Raw genomic sequence first — 14,235 nt, forward strand, 5'->3', positions numbered from 1 at the left:
TATAATCATTTAATTTACTATTGGGTATTGGTTAACCCGTTAAGAAAAACCTTCAAACGGTTAAGAACCGATAACCCGATAACAAAAAAATCAAAATCGTTATCAAAATCACTAAATCAATAACGCAACACTATAAACCAATAACTTTTTTATCGATTTGACTTTTCAATTTTGAACAGCCCTACATTGAATTAATTAAATAGGATTAACATATTAACTCAACATTCTTTAATAAAAATTTAAATATTTAAAAATTATAAAAAAAAAAGTAGTATTCCTTAACTATATCAATTTCATAAAAAATAATATATTTCAAAATATTCGCAACTTGAACATCCATAGATGACAATGAACTCACCAACTAGCTATTCCATCTATAAAACTTAAAAAACGTGTTATAACACACATAAATAATAATAAAACTAAATAAAAATATAATATTAATGTATTGATTTCTATATGGTGAGGAGAGCATTGATTATCTGAACTTTCACCGAGTTCTACACGTACAATACATATATCAGTTTCTAGAGGTGTACAACTAAAAGAGATGATTGTAATTTTAACTTTGCCAAGTTTTATGATTTTTAAATTCAGTATTAACAAGAGCAGCAATGTTGAAAATGTCATCAGTGTGAGAGAGAGGTTTTAAACCCAAGAAATCTTTGGTTAATATATGATCCTCCTCATTCATACTTCCATTGAAGTAGAGTTGTTGATCTTCGTCCTCGTTCTCCTTTTTTGAATTCAAATTGTTGAATCCACCGAATAATATCGCATCTTCAAACATTGTTGACCCATCAAAGCCATTAGAAAAAGATGTCATGATGCCACTTATATTATTTGCAGGCCCAGTAATAGTGGTCAGGTCTTCACGTGAGGACAATTTCTGCTGAGTTTGTTTGGTAGCAGAATCAGTACTAGTAACAGACACGTGAGTATTGTGGGGTATTTTTGCTGTGCCTGTGTAAGCAGCAGTAGCAGTGACAGCACTTGCTTTGTTACTAATTGTAGCACCAAACTGGGCTGCTTTCTGCAGCAATGCAGTTGCAGAAATGTGTACTGGAGAGACCACACCTGATTCTCCCATTGAATCGTAACCTAATGTAGGTCCTGCTCATGTACAATACAAATTAAATTAAACAAATGAGAAAAAGTTTCAAATTATCTATCAACTTTATATTCAAAATGGACGAGTTCATCAAACCCTTCATTACCTCTGAGATTAGGGTTTGGGTTCTGATGATGAAGATTTAAATCTTTGTGGCTGCTTTGACTGTATTGTTGATCTAACCTAGTAGTAGCTGGAAAAATTGACGATGAGCTAAAATTACTGAGCGGTACTGAAGGACTAGGATTAATAGCTCCAAGCTGAAATGGTTGTGAATTCGTGGTAATTAGCCATGGAGGAATCTCAATATGTCTGAAATCGCTACTTTGCTGCTCTTTTTTCATGGGAAACGTAGCAGCTTGAATCTGTTCATGGCTATTAAAGTAGTGAGGCTGTTGAAACTGGAGATTCATTTGAGGTGAGAAAATTGTTGGATTTCGTTCATTTATTACTGATCTTGCGCTCTCCATAGCTAAAGTCTCGCAGAATGCTCTGTGTGTGATGAAACTATCTCGTCTGAAGAACGAAAAAAAAAAATCAATATCATTATCGAACTAAAAAAGAAAGCATGTCATATAAATTGAAACGAACAAATACTCGTTACTGTGTATAGATATAGATATATAATATGTTGAAAAGATAAATGGTCATTATAATAGTTGGTCTCCCCTTATTATTAATGGGAATGGGTGGAAATGTGATACTGATATCCTATTAATTATTGTTTAATGATTGATTGCACACCAAAGTAATCTCATTATTATCACTTTACACGCCTTTACACACCATAAAAGATGGAACTCAAAATTCAAAAAAGTAGAACAAAAAGAGAGTATGGTACCTACCACTTTTTATTATATGATTAGAGTCTAGAAATGTTTGTTTGTCTGATTAACTTGTTTTCGTGTTTATACTCTTATAGACAAAATAATGTTTTAGTAATTCTATCCTAAATATTGTATAAACTTATAATTTTAAATTCGCAATGGTTTACATACCTTGAGAAAATAGTACCACATTCACATTTGTATTCTCTAGTACCACAAGTCTTGAAGTGAGCTTTGCAATCAGATTGAACAGCATAACGCTTTGAACATTTCTCACATTTCCACTTCTTCTCACCATGTTTTCTGCTAAAATGCTTCTTAATTCCAGTAAGATCTCCTAATGCCCTAGACGGATCATGGTGCACACAGCTCGACTCTGGACAAATATACACTTTCTTCCTCACTACTTCTTTATTTTCTCTCTTCTTTAACTTCCATGGCAAATTGTGTCCTCTTCTATGGAGTTGTAGATTTTGATCTCTTTGAAACCCTTTGTTACAAATTTCACAAAAGAATCTGTTGGTTGCCACTAGTGTCTTGGGTGATAAAGCTATCACTTCTGCTTCTGGATCTATAAAAATCATTAAACGAGTTTAACTTCTATATACTTATCAATTGAAATTAAACATGTCACTATTAAAAGAGTTTAACTTCTATATATTTCCTGGTTGAAACATATGTATTAAACAAGTTTAACTTTTTGTGTACTTATAATCTAAAACAACATGTGATTGTGTGTATATATATATCCATAATAAGTGAAATTATAATAATTGAAAAATGTTAGAAATACAAATATATACGTTAAATCCTTTTAGACCCTGAGAAAGAATAAAAAAATTAAGTCATATACACAAATCAAGATTTAGAGTTTTTATGCATCATGTAATTATTATTACCTTACCTAATATATAACAGATAACTTGTCTTATTTTTTGTATTACAAAAGCTCACGTTTTAAGAAGATTAATCTGTAAATATATTTTGAATGACCTTATAATTATTGTATTACCTGGATTGCCTGGTTGGTTTCTCTTTTTCTTGATTTGTTGAGTAACTAATTGATGTTGAGGTGGATAGCAAAAGGCTCCATTAGTATCATTATTCATGTTGGAAGAAGAAGATAAACTTGCAGCAGCTTCTTCACAAGTTACAATGGACATGTTATGCTTGTTGACTCTTTTCTGCTTTAAAAAAAATAGAAAAATTAGAGAGATAATATAGATCTAATTAAGACAAAACAAATAAAAAACCTAGATATATAAAGCAAAAGTATAGTATAGTATAATATAGGTTGAACAAATAGAGCCAACATACATATAGAGGCAAAATTAAGTTGTTTGAACCTAAAAATTAGGTTCAATAATATTTGTTCTTGACTTTGGCATCAACAAAACAAACAAGGTGTTACTAGTTTTTTTCTCTTGCAACAAAAAATGAGAAGGAAAAGATTGAGTTTATGAGATGAGAGATGTGGATGAGAAGAGACTGTAATCCTCTCTCTCTCTCTTTCTCCCACACTCTCTATAAGGCTAACTTTCTGTCTTTTCTTTTGTTCTCTTCTCTACCCATAAATATCTCAATCTTTATTTATTCTACATGCATAGGTAGTATAATAATGTACTCCATCCCTCTCAATTTAAATGATATAGTTTAAATAACGCATAATACGTAAACATGACCCTTAACTTGGCTTATGACCTCCAACTTTGAGTGTGTACAATTAGACACTTAAACTTGTATAAAATTGAATAATTAGACATACATGTCCTACATGACATAATACATGTAGGACGCCACGTAGAAAACAAAATTTGTCATGTAGGATGATTGTGTATATTTATTTAATTTTATACAAGTTTAAATACCTACTTGTGCACATCCAAAATTATTAATAGTTATAATTGTCAACTAACGTCAAGTTAAGAGTCATATATATGTATTATGTCTTTAAATAAAATTATAGATGATTATGTGAATAATAGTAATAGGGTAAAAAGTACTCTAGGGTATGGCTTAGTGCATGGTGAATGAAATGGTTGAGAATCATTCACATCAGTGCTAGCCTTGATTGGGAAAAAAAGTCACCTGGTACCTGTTTCTGATAAGCTAATTTGGACACCACACTAAAAAAAGTATTCCCTCCGTCCATTTTTAGTTGTCACGTTGCGCTTTTCGAAAGTCAATTTGACTAGTTTTTAAAATTAAATTAGATTACATTAATTCAATGTTTAAAATCAAAAAATTAGATATTCAAAAACTATATGAGAATCAACATAAATTACATTCTTTTTCATATCAATATAATGAAAAAATACATCCTAAAATGTTTGTAAGAATTTTTATAGTTTGAATCTAAAAATGGAAACCATAACAACCGATAAAGTATTTTAGACTTAATTTGTTACTAAATATAGAGATATGACATTCTTGAGACTGATTTTAAAAAATGAGTAATAACTTCGGACAGAAGAAATACATATATTGAGGGTCTATTAAAAATATCTTTTTTTACCTGTTGAGGAAAAGATAAAGTATGCGTATACTAAACTAATTTTTTTCGGACCTCAATTATGAATCACAAATGGGCATGTTGTTATTATGGTTGTAATAATATATATGTATATTGCCTTTCAATGATATAGTAATGTTTAAACTAAGACTTTTGCCTAATTGCACCAACTTTCCATTCTATCATTAAATAGCTAAAAAAATTCAACATATAGTATCTAAAAGAGTGTTTGATTTGTATTTGAAGAGTATTGTATTGAAAGAGACTTAGAAATTGATTGAACGAGACGGAGACGTTGAATGGACTATACCCCCTCTCGCTTCTCAATTTATCGATGAACGTGTGCGATATAAAATTTTGAAATAATTTATACTTATATATATATAAAAGTGTATTAATAAGAATTGCGGTGATATAATTGAGATTTCTTTACTCTTAACAAGAAGTCTCGAGATTAAATCTCTAAAAATAAAAATTTCATATTGAGAGTATCACCCTAAAAGATTCCTGTAAAGTGTGAATTCAAATTCGCAGATCGCAATACAAATATCATATACCATACAAACTAAAAACATTTTAATTATTTTTCAAACATAAAAATGAAAATAAACCATTCTTTTATTGAACAAACTAAAAAATATGAATGAGATTAGTATATATAGTAGCATCATTATTGGTAAGAGAGTAGACCCCTTTGTTAATTAATGTAAGCTTTATCTATTAACAATGACATGCATGATTGACTCATTGATTACTTATTCCTAACAAACATGCATGATATATCTTGCCCCTAAAAAGTTTACAATTTTTAATTTCTTTCTTTTATGTATAGGTAGCTTTTCTTACATTTCATTGTCATTCAACCTTAACTACTTTTCTAACAATGCAGAAACTACTTTTCCTCTCCTACAATTGAGCTTCTTTTTTCTTGTTCAGTAGATTTTTGATGTTCGATTGATTTGAATTTTGGTCGAAAAATCTCATTTGAGAGTCAAATATTTTCTATCAAAGACGATATCTTTAAGTTAAGAATGAAAGCATGTTTATCTCAACTTTAGTGGCCCAACAACTAGGTAAAGATGAAAGAAAGTCACATAGGTGAGAGGCGTAATTACGATTATAATTTTTATTTACATCATAGATTCAATGTTTGATATTCGCTTTCTTGATCTATCTAATTCTTATTTGCGACGAAATAATTTTATACTGAGATATATAAAGTGTTTGTTACCAAATTAAAAGCGACTCTTTCTCAAACTCAAACTTGATTGACCTCTCTTAATTAAAGAGTAAGATTATAATAACGTCGTACATGTATATATTCACTTTAGTTTATAACTTTTTTGACCTATTTATCAAATTGATTTCAATCTTACTTTCTTCAACAAAAGAATAATGAGTAAGGACAAGATTAGATTTGCCAACTATATCCTATTGGCTATTATTAAACTTGATTAATACTCTATTTCATAAATAGTATATATTATAAAATAATCTCTCAGTTTGATTAAAGATCTTGCTTTAGCTCACTTTTTCAACTCCCTCAATAAAATTATTATTGATAGACAACTTGGTAAATTTATTAGTGATCTTTTTTTGACTTCTTTGCATTAGATTGGCTTATTCTAATAATAATAATGATATATATATATATATATATATATATATATATATATTTAAAAAACTAAATTATTTTCGTTCAATAGATAATTAATTGCATTTGCAAACTTTTGATTTTTTTTCTTATTACTTCTTCAAGACGCCAAAAAAGAAAAAAGAAAAATATGTGGCAGCTTTTATTATGGAAAGACAAGTCTGCATTGACCAATTGATGATCAATTAATATACCATACTATGATTTTATATGAATTTATATTTTATGAGGGAAAAATATAAAAAGAAAAATAAGTAGGAAAAATATATAATGGTTTTCGGTTTGTCATTATCTTGATTATTCCTCAATGATTTAATTTCTGAAATGGGATTTTGGTCAACACACTACCTATATAATAATATAAAGAAAAACACATCAAATATATGTGGTCGAGTATGGAGTTTTCATTATTCCATATTTTGTTTTGTTAAAAATATTTTTAACAAAAAATTAGAAAAATAATCTTTTAGTTAAAACTGAGAACAAAAAATTTGTAAGTAACATATCAAGTTGATTATCTCCCCATGACTCATTATCACTTGTCTGACCTTCATTATTATAGTGTTTATCTATATCGTATATAAATATGTTTAGACAATACTTTTTATTTATTTATCAAATATAAAAAAAATATCGCTTATAAGCATTTTCCTTTATAATTAAATTTTTTGATCCTATGAGGAAAACCTACTCTAGTGTGAGCTTCGATAATTTAACTAGAGTTTCTTGAAAATTCTTTAGTTATTGGAGATAAAATACAGTCGATTTGGCTTTATCAGATTTTGAGTATATTCTAGTTTTCCTAGTATTATTTATTTTTATTTTTGGTTAAAAATATTCCTAGTAGTTATATCATATATGTACGTAGGATAATTCTGTTGTGAGTTCACGAGGAGGCAAGAGAAAAGGCATTGGGGTCCATTATATTCCAAAATAATTCAGGACCTATATAGGTTGGTATTACTATATAGGAATTCGGAGCCTAAAGGTATAAAATATTAATAAAAATTTTAAAATGATATATAAAATATTATATTAACTCAAATGGTAAAATCGCTGAAATAATAGCGATTTCATTTTTTTAAGAAATCGCTTTCAATTTTTTTTAAATAATATGATCCTATATGCATGATAGCAAATTAAGAGATCAAATAAATCAAGGTGAAGCAGGCTAGCTACGATTTTTGTCAAACTTTATTCTTTAAATGAATAGAATGCAAATTGTATTAGGCAAATTGATATTGGAAATTTTTGAAGGGTGTATGAAAGAAGTATATTGTCTAAAAAGAGAAGATCTTTTTTATTTTCATAGATATTTACTAAGTAAATAAAAAATATTCTTTTGTGGAGGGCATAAATTCTGATACTTATCATCAAACCTGTTTAGAACAGCACATATTCTTACTAAAAAAGGAGCCTTTAGCTAAATCAAAACCAATAATTGAAGTTAATGCGTTTCCATCAATTTCAAATTAAAAAAATAAAAAAAAAAAATCATAAGTGCCCCGAGAAATTGTACTCTAGTCAAGGAGAGAAACAAAGCTTAACTAGGTTCAACTTTTTGCTGCAGGACCAAGAGCATACTTGAATATTAGGTTTCAAACACATAATTTTTATATATTTAATAGATTTCTTAATATAGATACTTTATTTGCATAAATAGATATTTAAATTCTCGAAATATCCAAAACCCTAAATAAACGAAAGAACAAAACTAAAAGCCTATGGGAAATGCCTAGAGTATATATTTGTTCTGGTGTGTAGATTCAGAAAGTACACGCAGCATATTGAAGAGGAAAATTCTACTCACAAGTCACAACTTCCAGGAAGCTGCAAAGGAGTGACGGGGTATGGCTGATGGGGACGCATGAGCAGAGTCGTCACAATAAACATAGCTCTCTATGGCCCATATGTCTCCAATTCAACTTATATTCAGAAATAATTTAACTATAAACTTCTCATTTTATCCGTAATGACATAATTTTACGGCCATAGAAGGGTAGGTAGTACTTCTCTTCTAAGTCACCAACTCAAGCTGACCAAACAAGTGTCAACATGCAACTGGGTTTTAGATTATAAATTGAACGTGACAAACCAATATGCCAGACCTGATTATTAGTTTCAAATTCACACACAAATCACTATGGGGACCTCATGCTCACGGGTAGGCGGAAGGCATATGCCCATATTACAATCACACTCAAATTCAGGATATTTCTCTCTTGTTTAATCAAAACAAGATATCCCTTTCAGCTAACCAATATGCCAGCCCTATTTTTTAATCATCTTTTTACCCCTCTTGGTAAAAGCACCCACCTTTTTTGCTTCTTGATAACTCGAACTCACAACCTTTTAGTTGGAAGTGAAAGTATAAAACTCCCTCAATGACCCATGTTTTTGGCGTGCTGTTTGAGTTTGACTTTACTGGTCGCAAATTTCCCATTTCTATTTAGGACCCTCCTCCCTTTCCACATTGGTTAGAAAATTTCATTCTTACAATATTTTTATTTTTATCATTAATAAAGAGAGTAAAAACACAGAAGTCGATAACATATTTTACATAATCCGAAATGATATTTACTAGGCAGCTAATATATACATATAGTAGATACAAAATTGGATCATCTATTAACCTTCACAATAGACAATGATAGCTGTAACAAACTACATAGGGCGGTAGAGAGGAGGGCGATAGAAAAGGCGGGGAAGAAAGCCAAACATATCATGATAACAAAACACTGACAACAGGCAACAAAGATAACCCTGAGAGATCACAAAATCACTGCCAACAAAAGGAATAGACAAAAAGGAAAGATGAACATACCAAAATGAGGCGAAGACAAATTTATCAACCAAGGGTTTCAAGATTGGTCCTTCCCCATAGCTTTTAGCCTAGTGGGCAACCACCACAAATTACTATTGCCTGCGCACTGGAGGACGTTCACCACTCCATTGTCCTTCCCCAGCTTGTGCCTATGCCACTCTTCTCTTTGCAAAGAGCATGTGCAACATACACTTGCCTACCATTGATGAGCACACCATTTGACTTATCTATGGCAACTTTGAGCGGATTCATCATTGTCAAATTGTAAAAACCATAACCCTTCGACTGGCCATTAGAATCAGTAACTATCTTGCAAGAACAAATGTAGCCAAAGTTTGAAAAGGTGTCATGTAAAGCTTCGATTTCAATTGACTTGTCCAAATTCCTGATAAATAGATTAGCTCTTCTATTCTTAGGAGAATTAGGATCCCTATGAGAGCGCTTCACCCTAATGGACTTTCCATTAACAGGAGTGAAATCTAACATCTCCATTGCCCTTGCAGCATCCTGAGGGTTGCTGTAGTTGATGAAGCCATAGCCAAGGGATCTCCGAGTGCTAAAGTCCCTACAAATCCTAACTGATATAACCTGACCCGCTTGGTTAAGCAGCTGGTGCAGTTGTGTATGTGTCACGTTGATGTCCAAGTCTCCTATGTACAGAGACGTAGGCTTGAACTGGTTTGCAACACCACCTGGGACAGCTGTGGTGGCAGTGCCACCAGTAGCTGCGGCTGCTGCCACACCAATTCCTCTCGTCACTGGACTCCGATGCTGCCCCTGAATCTGCACATAAGTATCCTCAGAACCTTCTAGAACAACAAAGTTTAGACTTCCAAAAATGATACCTTTTCTTTTTTTGAATTTTAGTTCCATCTCCTGTTGTTATTGATACGAAATAAGGAAAAACTCTGGAAGAGTAAATTGAAGGAGAGGAAAGGTAAAATGGAGATAGAAATCACCAGTGAATAGAGCTGAAAGATAAAGAAGAGGACCCTTTTCAATTTTTAGGGTAGAGGAATCTGAACGGCAAGGAAAATAGTTGTAGAAGCAGGGAAAACAAATGTCACCTTCTTTTCAGGCTTCTCCTCCTCTTCTCTTTTCCCATCATAATCCTAGGCATATTCATCATCGTCATCGTCATCGTCATCTTCTTCCTCGTCATCGTCTTCATTATCATCATCATCTTCAATATTGTCAAGCTTCTTCACATGTCTAGGAATATCACATTCCATATACATATCTGTATCCTCGTACGATCCAATACCATCCACCATAAACCTACATGCATACTCATATGCTTCCATATCAAATTGCATATATATAGAGTCGTCCTCTTCAGCTTCACCAGTAAACCACAATACTGCGTGCTAGGGATTATTTTGTCCCGAATTATTGAGCTGCCAATAGAAGCAGAAAATATAACAATCACATTTACTCCTCTAATTCAATCAACAGAAACTTATGATGCATAGAACAAAAAGCGGAATTTGCCAGGAAAAAGATCTAAATAAAAGTGAATAACACAAAAGGCACCATCCAAGCAAAGAAGAAATCATCTACAGACCCAATTTCATAATCTTCATAATCTGCTTGCATATACGGGAGTTCTGTGACCTGTCAAAAAATCCATTTGGCTTAGTTATGACTTCAGATGAAATGTTAGTACATTTAATAGTAATTGAATGAAGTCGAAGTTTAGGTACCGGTGGCTGTTTGAAAAAACTTTGACAATCCACAGTTCTGATCATTGGTTTAGCAGTTATTAATCTCTTATTTGGATTGCATTCTACAATCTTCTTTGTCAAGCATTCTCCTGGAAACCATTCAATATCCGTCCTGCAACACGTCCCACTCATCAAACAAACCAACACAAAAAGGATCATAAAGATATCAAACCAAAATTATAAGACAGCAGAATTTACCATGTTACGTCTTTTGCCATAGCCATATTTACCCTTTTGTGACAGGTCTTTGTCAATACAGAATTCTTGAAAAAGGGGTTTGTATCAAAGAAGAAATCAAGCTTAATACCCTTTGGATGATCGACCCTGCACCACTTAATATCCTAGAGGAATTTTAAAGCTTCTACATCCTGCTTTGAGATGTAGATCTACAACAGAGTGATTTGCAGTAAGTTCAATCATCAATATATGGAGTACTGCAAGAAACAATGGTAACTATAATTATTTACCTCCTCTTCACGTTTCGCATAGGACTTCAATGCAGTCAACCAGAAGTTTGGAACACCTTTCTCTGTACTAAAAGTTCACAACAACAAGATTAAAGCACGTCTGCAATTTATTCTACATGAATGTTAGATAGAGCATGTCACAGTTTACCATCTCCTGTCTCCATATTATCACCTTTGACTTCAACAACACCATTTACTATTTCATATCTCTGTAGAGAAACCCGAAAATGATTAACCAGGATGGATATCCAAAGAAATTTGAGTCATAACAGCTGCAAGGTTACTAACACAGGTTGAGTTATCCTTTTTACCTTCATGTGCAACGATTCATGCAGCTTCTCATATTTAGCTTCAAGTACAGTCTTCTCCTTCAAAAATAAAGCTTGAAGCGTGTCACGTTCACTCTACAAACAGAAAGTTCTTTTAATCTCTCTTTCTTCCTTTAGCAAAAGCAGTGGAGTGTACACAATATTGGATGATCTAATACAGGCAACAGAATGTGACATGAAAATCCATGGACCAAAAAGTTGGCATTGAAAATAAGGACCTAGTAAAGCAAATTAACCATTAGAATGAAAATTCACTCATGTAGAAACGCAGTCATGCAAATTAAATATCTTTTGCCGGTCCGAGGGAGATGGAGGAAAGAATGGTCTATAACAGTGTGCCTCCTCTAGAAATACTGTCACTATATACGGCTTCTTGTGGATTACCTGGTTAGAAAGGAATAAAAATTGTTTTGAAGAGATACTGCAACGCTTTTCTTTGTCAAAAACAGATGTCTACTAAACTTGCACGCTTGGTGCCATAGTCTATGATAGATACTATGGCTCAGCATATTAAATTTTGGAATTTCTCTAGTGATGACTCAACATCCAAAGAAGTTTTAGTCAAAATAGGTGCAAGGTACTAACTTCTAACTTCTACAAAATAGAAGTGTCTCTTTCCTTTCTCTTTCTTTATGTTTTTCAAAATTTTTGGGGCAGGATTGGGGAGTGGCTGGGCGAGCAGATATTGTTGTCAAGAAACATGAAGACGCAGAATAAGTTGAATTATCCTTTTCACCTTCGTGTGCAATGATTCATGCAGCTTCTCATAACCAGCTTTAAGTACAGCCTTCTCCTCCAACAATAAAGCTTTCAGCGCAGCAGGTTGACCCTACGAACCGAAAATTCTGTCAAGCTCCTTTATTTCCTTTTGCAAGAGCAGTTAAAATATACGTAATATATTGAATGATCAATCATAGGGCAGTAAAATGTGACACAAATACACCAAAAAAGTTAGATTGAAAAACTAATCATATCTGTGGGAATTTATTCATGTACAGATGTAATCCTGCAAATTAAACATCATTTATTGGGTCGGGGGAAGATAGGGAGGAAAGAATGGCCTAACGTGAGCCTCCTCCAGAAATACAGTCACTATATACAGTTTCGTCAACCTAACTTGTATGACAGATTGAACTCAAAGAGACGTATAAGCCAACATATATGATCAGCTTTCTTCTTTCCTCCCTGGTCCCCTCTTAGATTAGCGATTATAGTTTAATGTCTGCTTCAATACTAACTTCCAAAGGAGAAAACACAAAAGGCAGGAAATAGTAAACAAATTAACTATGACATACTTCATCCAACACATATACAGTAATAACTATGGCACTTCAATGTAGGGGTGTCAAATGTGTGGTCGGGTTGAATTTGGACGGGTAAAAGATATACTGGATTGATAAATGGGCAGGTTCTTAACCCTTCCAAAGGCTGAGATGAGTTGGATCAAGATGGAGTAAACAATGATCATTGCCCAACTCGCCCTACTTTTACCAAGTTTTAATTTATTTATTTTTGCTTGTTTCTTATACTAATTAGTTTATAAATAGTTATTGTATATCCTTCCACTACCACTAATATAACATCTTAACTCAGCACCGATCAAACAACATCACATTAAGTGAAATATATGAATAACAAACCTGAAGGTTTTTCAAAGCCTCCACGCGCTTCCTGACTTGTGGTGACAAACTCTTAAGTTTAAGTGAGGGACTCCCACTGAATTTCTGAAGGTTATCCTATACAAATCCAAAAAAAAAAAAAGTGAAATATTTCAACTAAAAATAGAATGAACCAGAACAAAACAACAAAAAAAATATATAAAAAAGAACCAACCTTCTGTTTAATCTCCAACCCAGCACGATATTCAGCATAGGAAGCTACTTAGAATTAAGACAAATAAGAATCACTTGGATCCAAAAGCCATGGACAAACACAACAATGTAAAAGTTATAAATGTATGTAAAGAGATGCATTCGCTGCCTGGATTTGGGAACTTACCGACAGCATCGGCGGTGAATGGGTAGAGATGGGACTGATATATGTCCAAAGTACTCATACTGAATGTGGAAGAAAAGGAAACCCTAAGTCCCAAAATTTATAAGCGGAGGAGGAAAGCGAGGGAAAAAGCAAAGCGAATTTCAAAAATATATGGAATGAGTGAGTGGGCCCATATAAACTAAGGAATTCAAGCTTTTTGAAGTTGTACCACGAGTTGTAGAGGTGGTACCCCGTACCTAGCCGTTGGGTTGCTGGGAAAAGATATATGAAGTTGCGGGACTTGAGGCATATTATATTTTTATTTCTTTCGTTTTAGTCCTCCTTAGTTGAGTTAACTAGTTCACCTATTAACTTTAAAAAAAATTATGCATACATCATATAATTCGTTAGGAACATTAAGGCCTTATTTCTTTTCATTAAAATTAGGATATTGGAATTTGAATATTAAGATTCAGATATTTTGATTTGAATACATATTTGAATATTAAAATTTGATCTCTAAATCTAAACACTAAATAATTAAAGTTATTTCTTTTCAATACCTGAATGTGCATGTGAAATTAAAATTAAATAATAAAATATCATAAAAATTTTATTTCAACAAAATATATCACTTTTGATTAAAAAAAGTTTTTAAAAGTTTTAATAATCATGATTTGGGGTATAATTTTTCCATTCTAAAACCTTGAAAAATACCAATACACTAACAATGTTTTTGACACAGTCAATACAAGAAAATTATTAATATAAAAAAACTTGAAAGAATTTATGAAAACTGGTGTTTGATTG

At 32.2% G+C, this 14,235-nt stretch overlaps 3 protein-coding genes across 8 annotated transcripts; all 3 read right to left on the minus strand.

Annotated features, from left to right (window-relative positions):
* Positions 1–291: 291 nt before the first annotated feature.
* LOC101244006 (zinc finger family protein) lies at positions 292–3,498 on the minus strand. Of its 2 annotated transcripts, none has more exons than NM_001321340.1 (5): positions 3,256–3,498; positions 2,951–3,122; positions 2,110–2,509; positions 1,218–1,627; positions 292–1,113 (listed from the first exon to the last, which is right to left on the minus strand). In NM_001321340.1, the coding sequence occupies exons 2-5, from the start codon at positions 3,099–3,101 to the stop codon at positions 563–565; spliced, it is 1,512 nt and encodes a 503-aa protein (NP_001308269.1). In that variant the 5' UTR covers positions 3,102–3,122; positions 3,256–3,498; the 3' UTR covers positions 292–562. The 2 variants fall into 2 exon arrangements, with proteins under 2 accessions (NP_001308269.1, NP_001308268.1); NM_001321339.1 differs by having other exon boundaries at positions 2,951–3,125.
* A 5,096-nt stretch (positions 3,499–8,594) lies between these two features.
* On the minus strand, positions 8,595–13,620 carry LOC101263825 (nucleosome assembly protein 1;4-like). 5 transcript variants are annotated; one of them, XR_011221773.1, is made up of 10 exons: positions 13,447–13,615; positions 13,282–13,325; positions 13,089–13,184; positions 12,185–12,277; positions 11,431–11,523; positions 11,268–11,328; positions 11,120–11,186; positions 10,960–11,038; positions 10,851–10,883; positions 10,702–10,764 (listed from the first exon to the last, which is right to left on the minus strand). XR_011221773.1 is itself a non-coding variant. In XM_069299277.1 (8 exons), exons 1-7 carry the CDS (start codon positions 13,502–13,504, stop codon positions 11,155–11,157), a joined length of 441 nt encoding a protein of 146 aa, XP_069155378.1. In that variant the 5' UTR covers positions 13,505–13,620; the 3' UTR covers positions 10,862–11,038; positions 11,120–11,154. The 5 variants fall into 5 exon arrangements, 2 of the variants coding, with proteins under 2 accessions (XP_069155378.1, XP_025887340.1); XM_069299277.1 differs by lacking the exon at positions 10,702–10,764 and having other exon boundaries at positions 10,862–11,038; positions 11,431–11,487; positions 13,447–13,620; XM_026031555.2 differs by lacking the exon at positions 10,702–10,764 and having other exon boundaries at positions 10,862–11,038; positions 13,447–13,614.
* On the minus strand, positions 9,046–9,801 carry LOC138349396 (polyadenylate-binding protein 2-like). Its single transcript, XM_069299731.1, has one exon. The coding sequence runs from the start codon at positions 9,799–9,801 to the stop codon at positions 9,046–9,048; it is 756 nt and encodes a 251-aa protein (XP_069155832.1).
* Positions 13,621–14,235: the final 615 nt, after the last annotated feature.

The sequence above is a fragment of the Solanum lycopersicum genome, chromosome 6 (assembly GCF_036512215.1).
Source record: "Solanum lycopersicum chromosome 6, SLM_r2.1".
NCBI classification, from domain to species: domain Eukaryota; kingdom Viridiplantae; phylum Streptophyta; class Magnoliopsida; order Solanales; family Solanaceae; genus Solanum; species Solanum lycopersicum.

Coding starts and splice junctions, on each gene's coding strand:
- LOC101263825 (XM_026031555.2), bottom strand. CDS start 13,504: ATGAGTACTTTGGACATATATCAGTCCCATCTCTACCCATTCACCGCC. Junction 13,326..13,446: donor ATTCACCGCCGATGCTGTCG/GTAAGTTCCCAA, acceptor AATTCTAAGTAG/CTTCCTATGCTGAATATCGT. Junction 11,524..12,184: donor ATGAATCATTGCACACGAAG/GTGAAAAGGATA, acceptor TTCTGTTTGTAG/AGTGAACGTGACACGCTTCA.
- LOC101244006 (NM_001321340.1), bottom strand. CDS start 3,101: ATGTCCATTGTAACTTGTGAAGAAGCTGCTGCAAGTTTATCTTCTTCT. Junction 2,510..2,950: donor AAACCAACCAGGCAATCCAG/GTAATACAATAA, acceptor TGATTTTTATAG/ATCCAGAAGCAGAAGTGATA. Junction 1,114..1,217: donor CCCAAACCCTAATCTCAGAG/GTAATGAAGGGT, acceptor GTACATGAGCAG/GACCTACATTAGGTTACGAT.
- LOC138349396 (XM_069299731.1), bottom strand. CDS start 9,801: ATGGAACTAAAATTCAAAAAAAGAAAAGGTATCATTTTTGGAAGTCTA.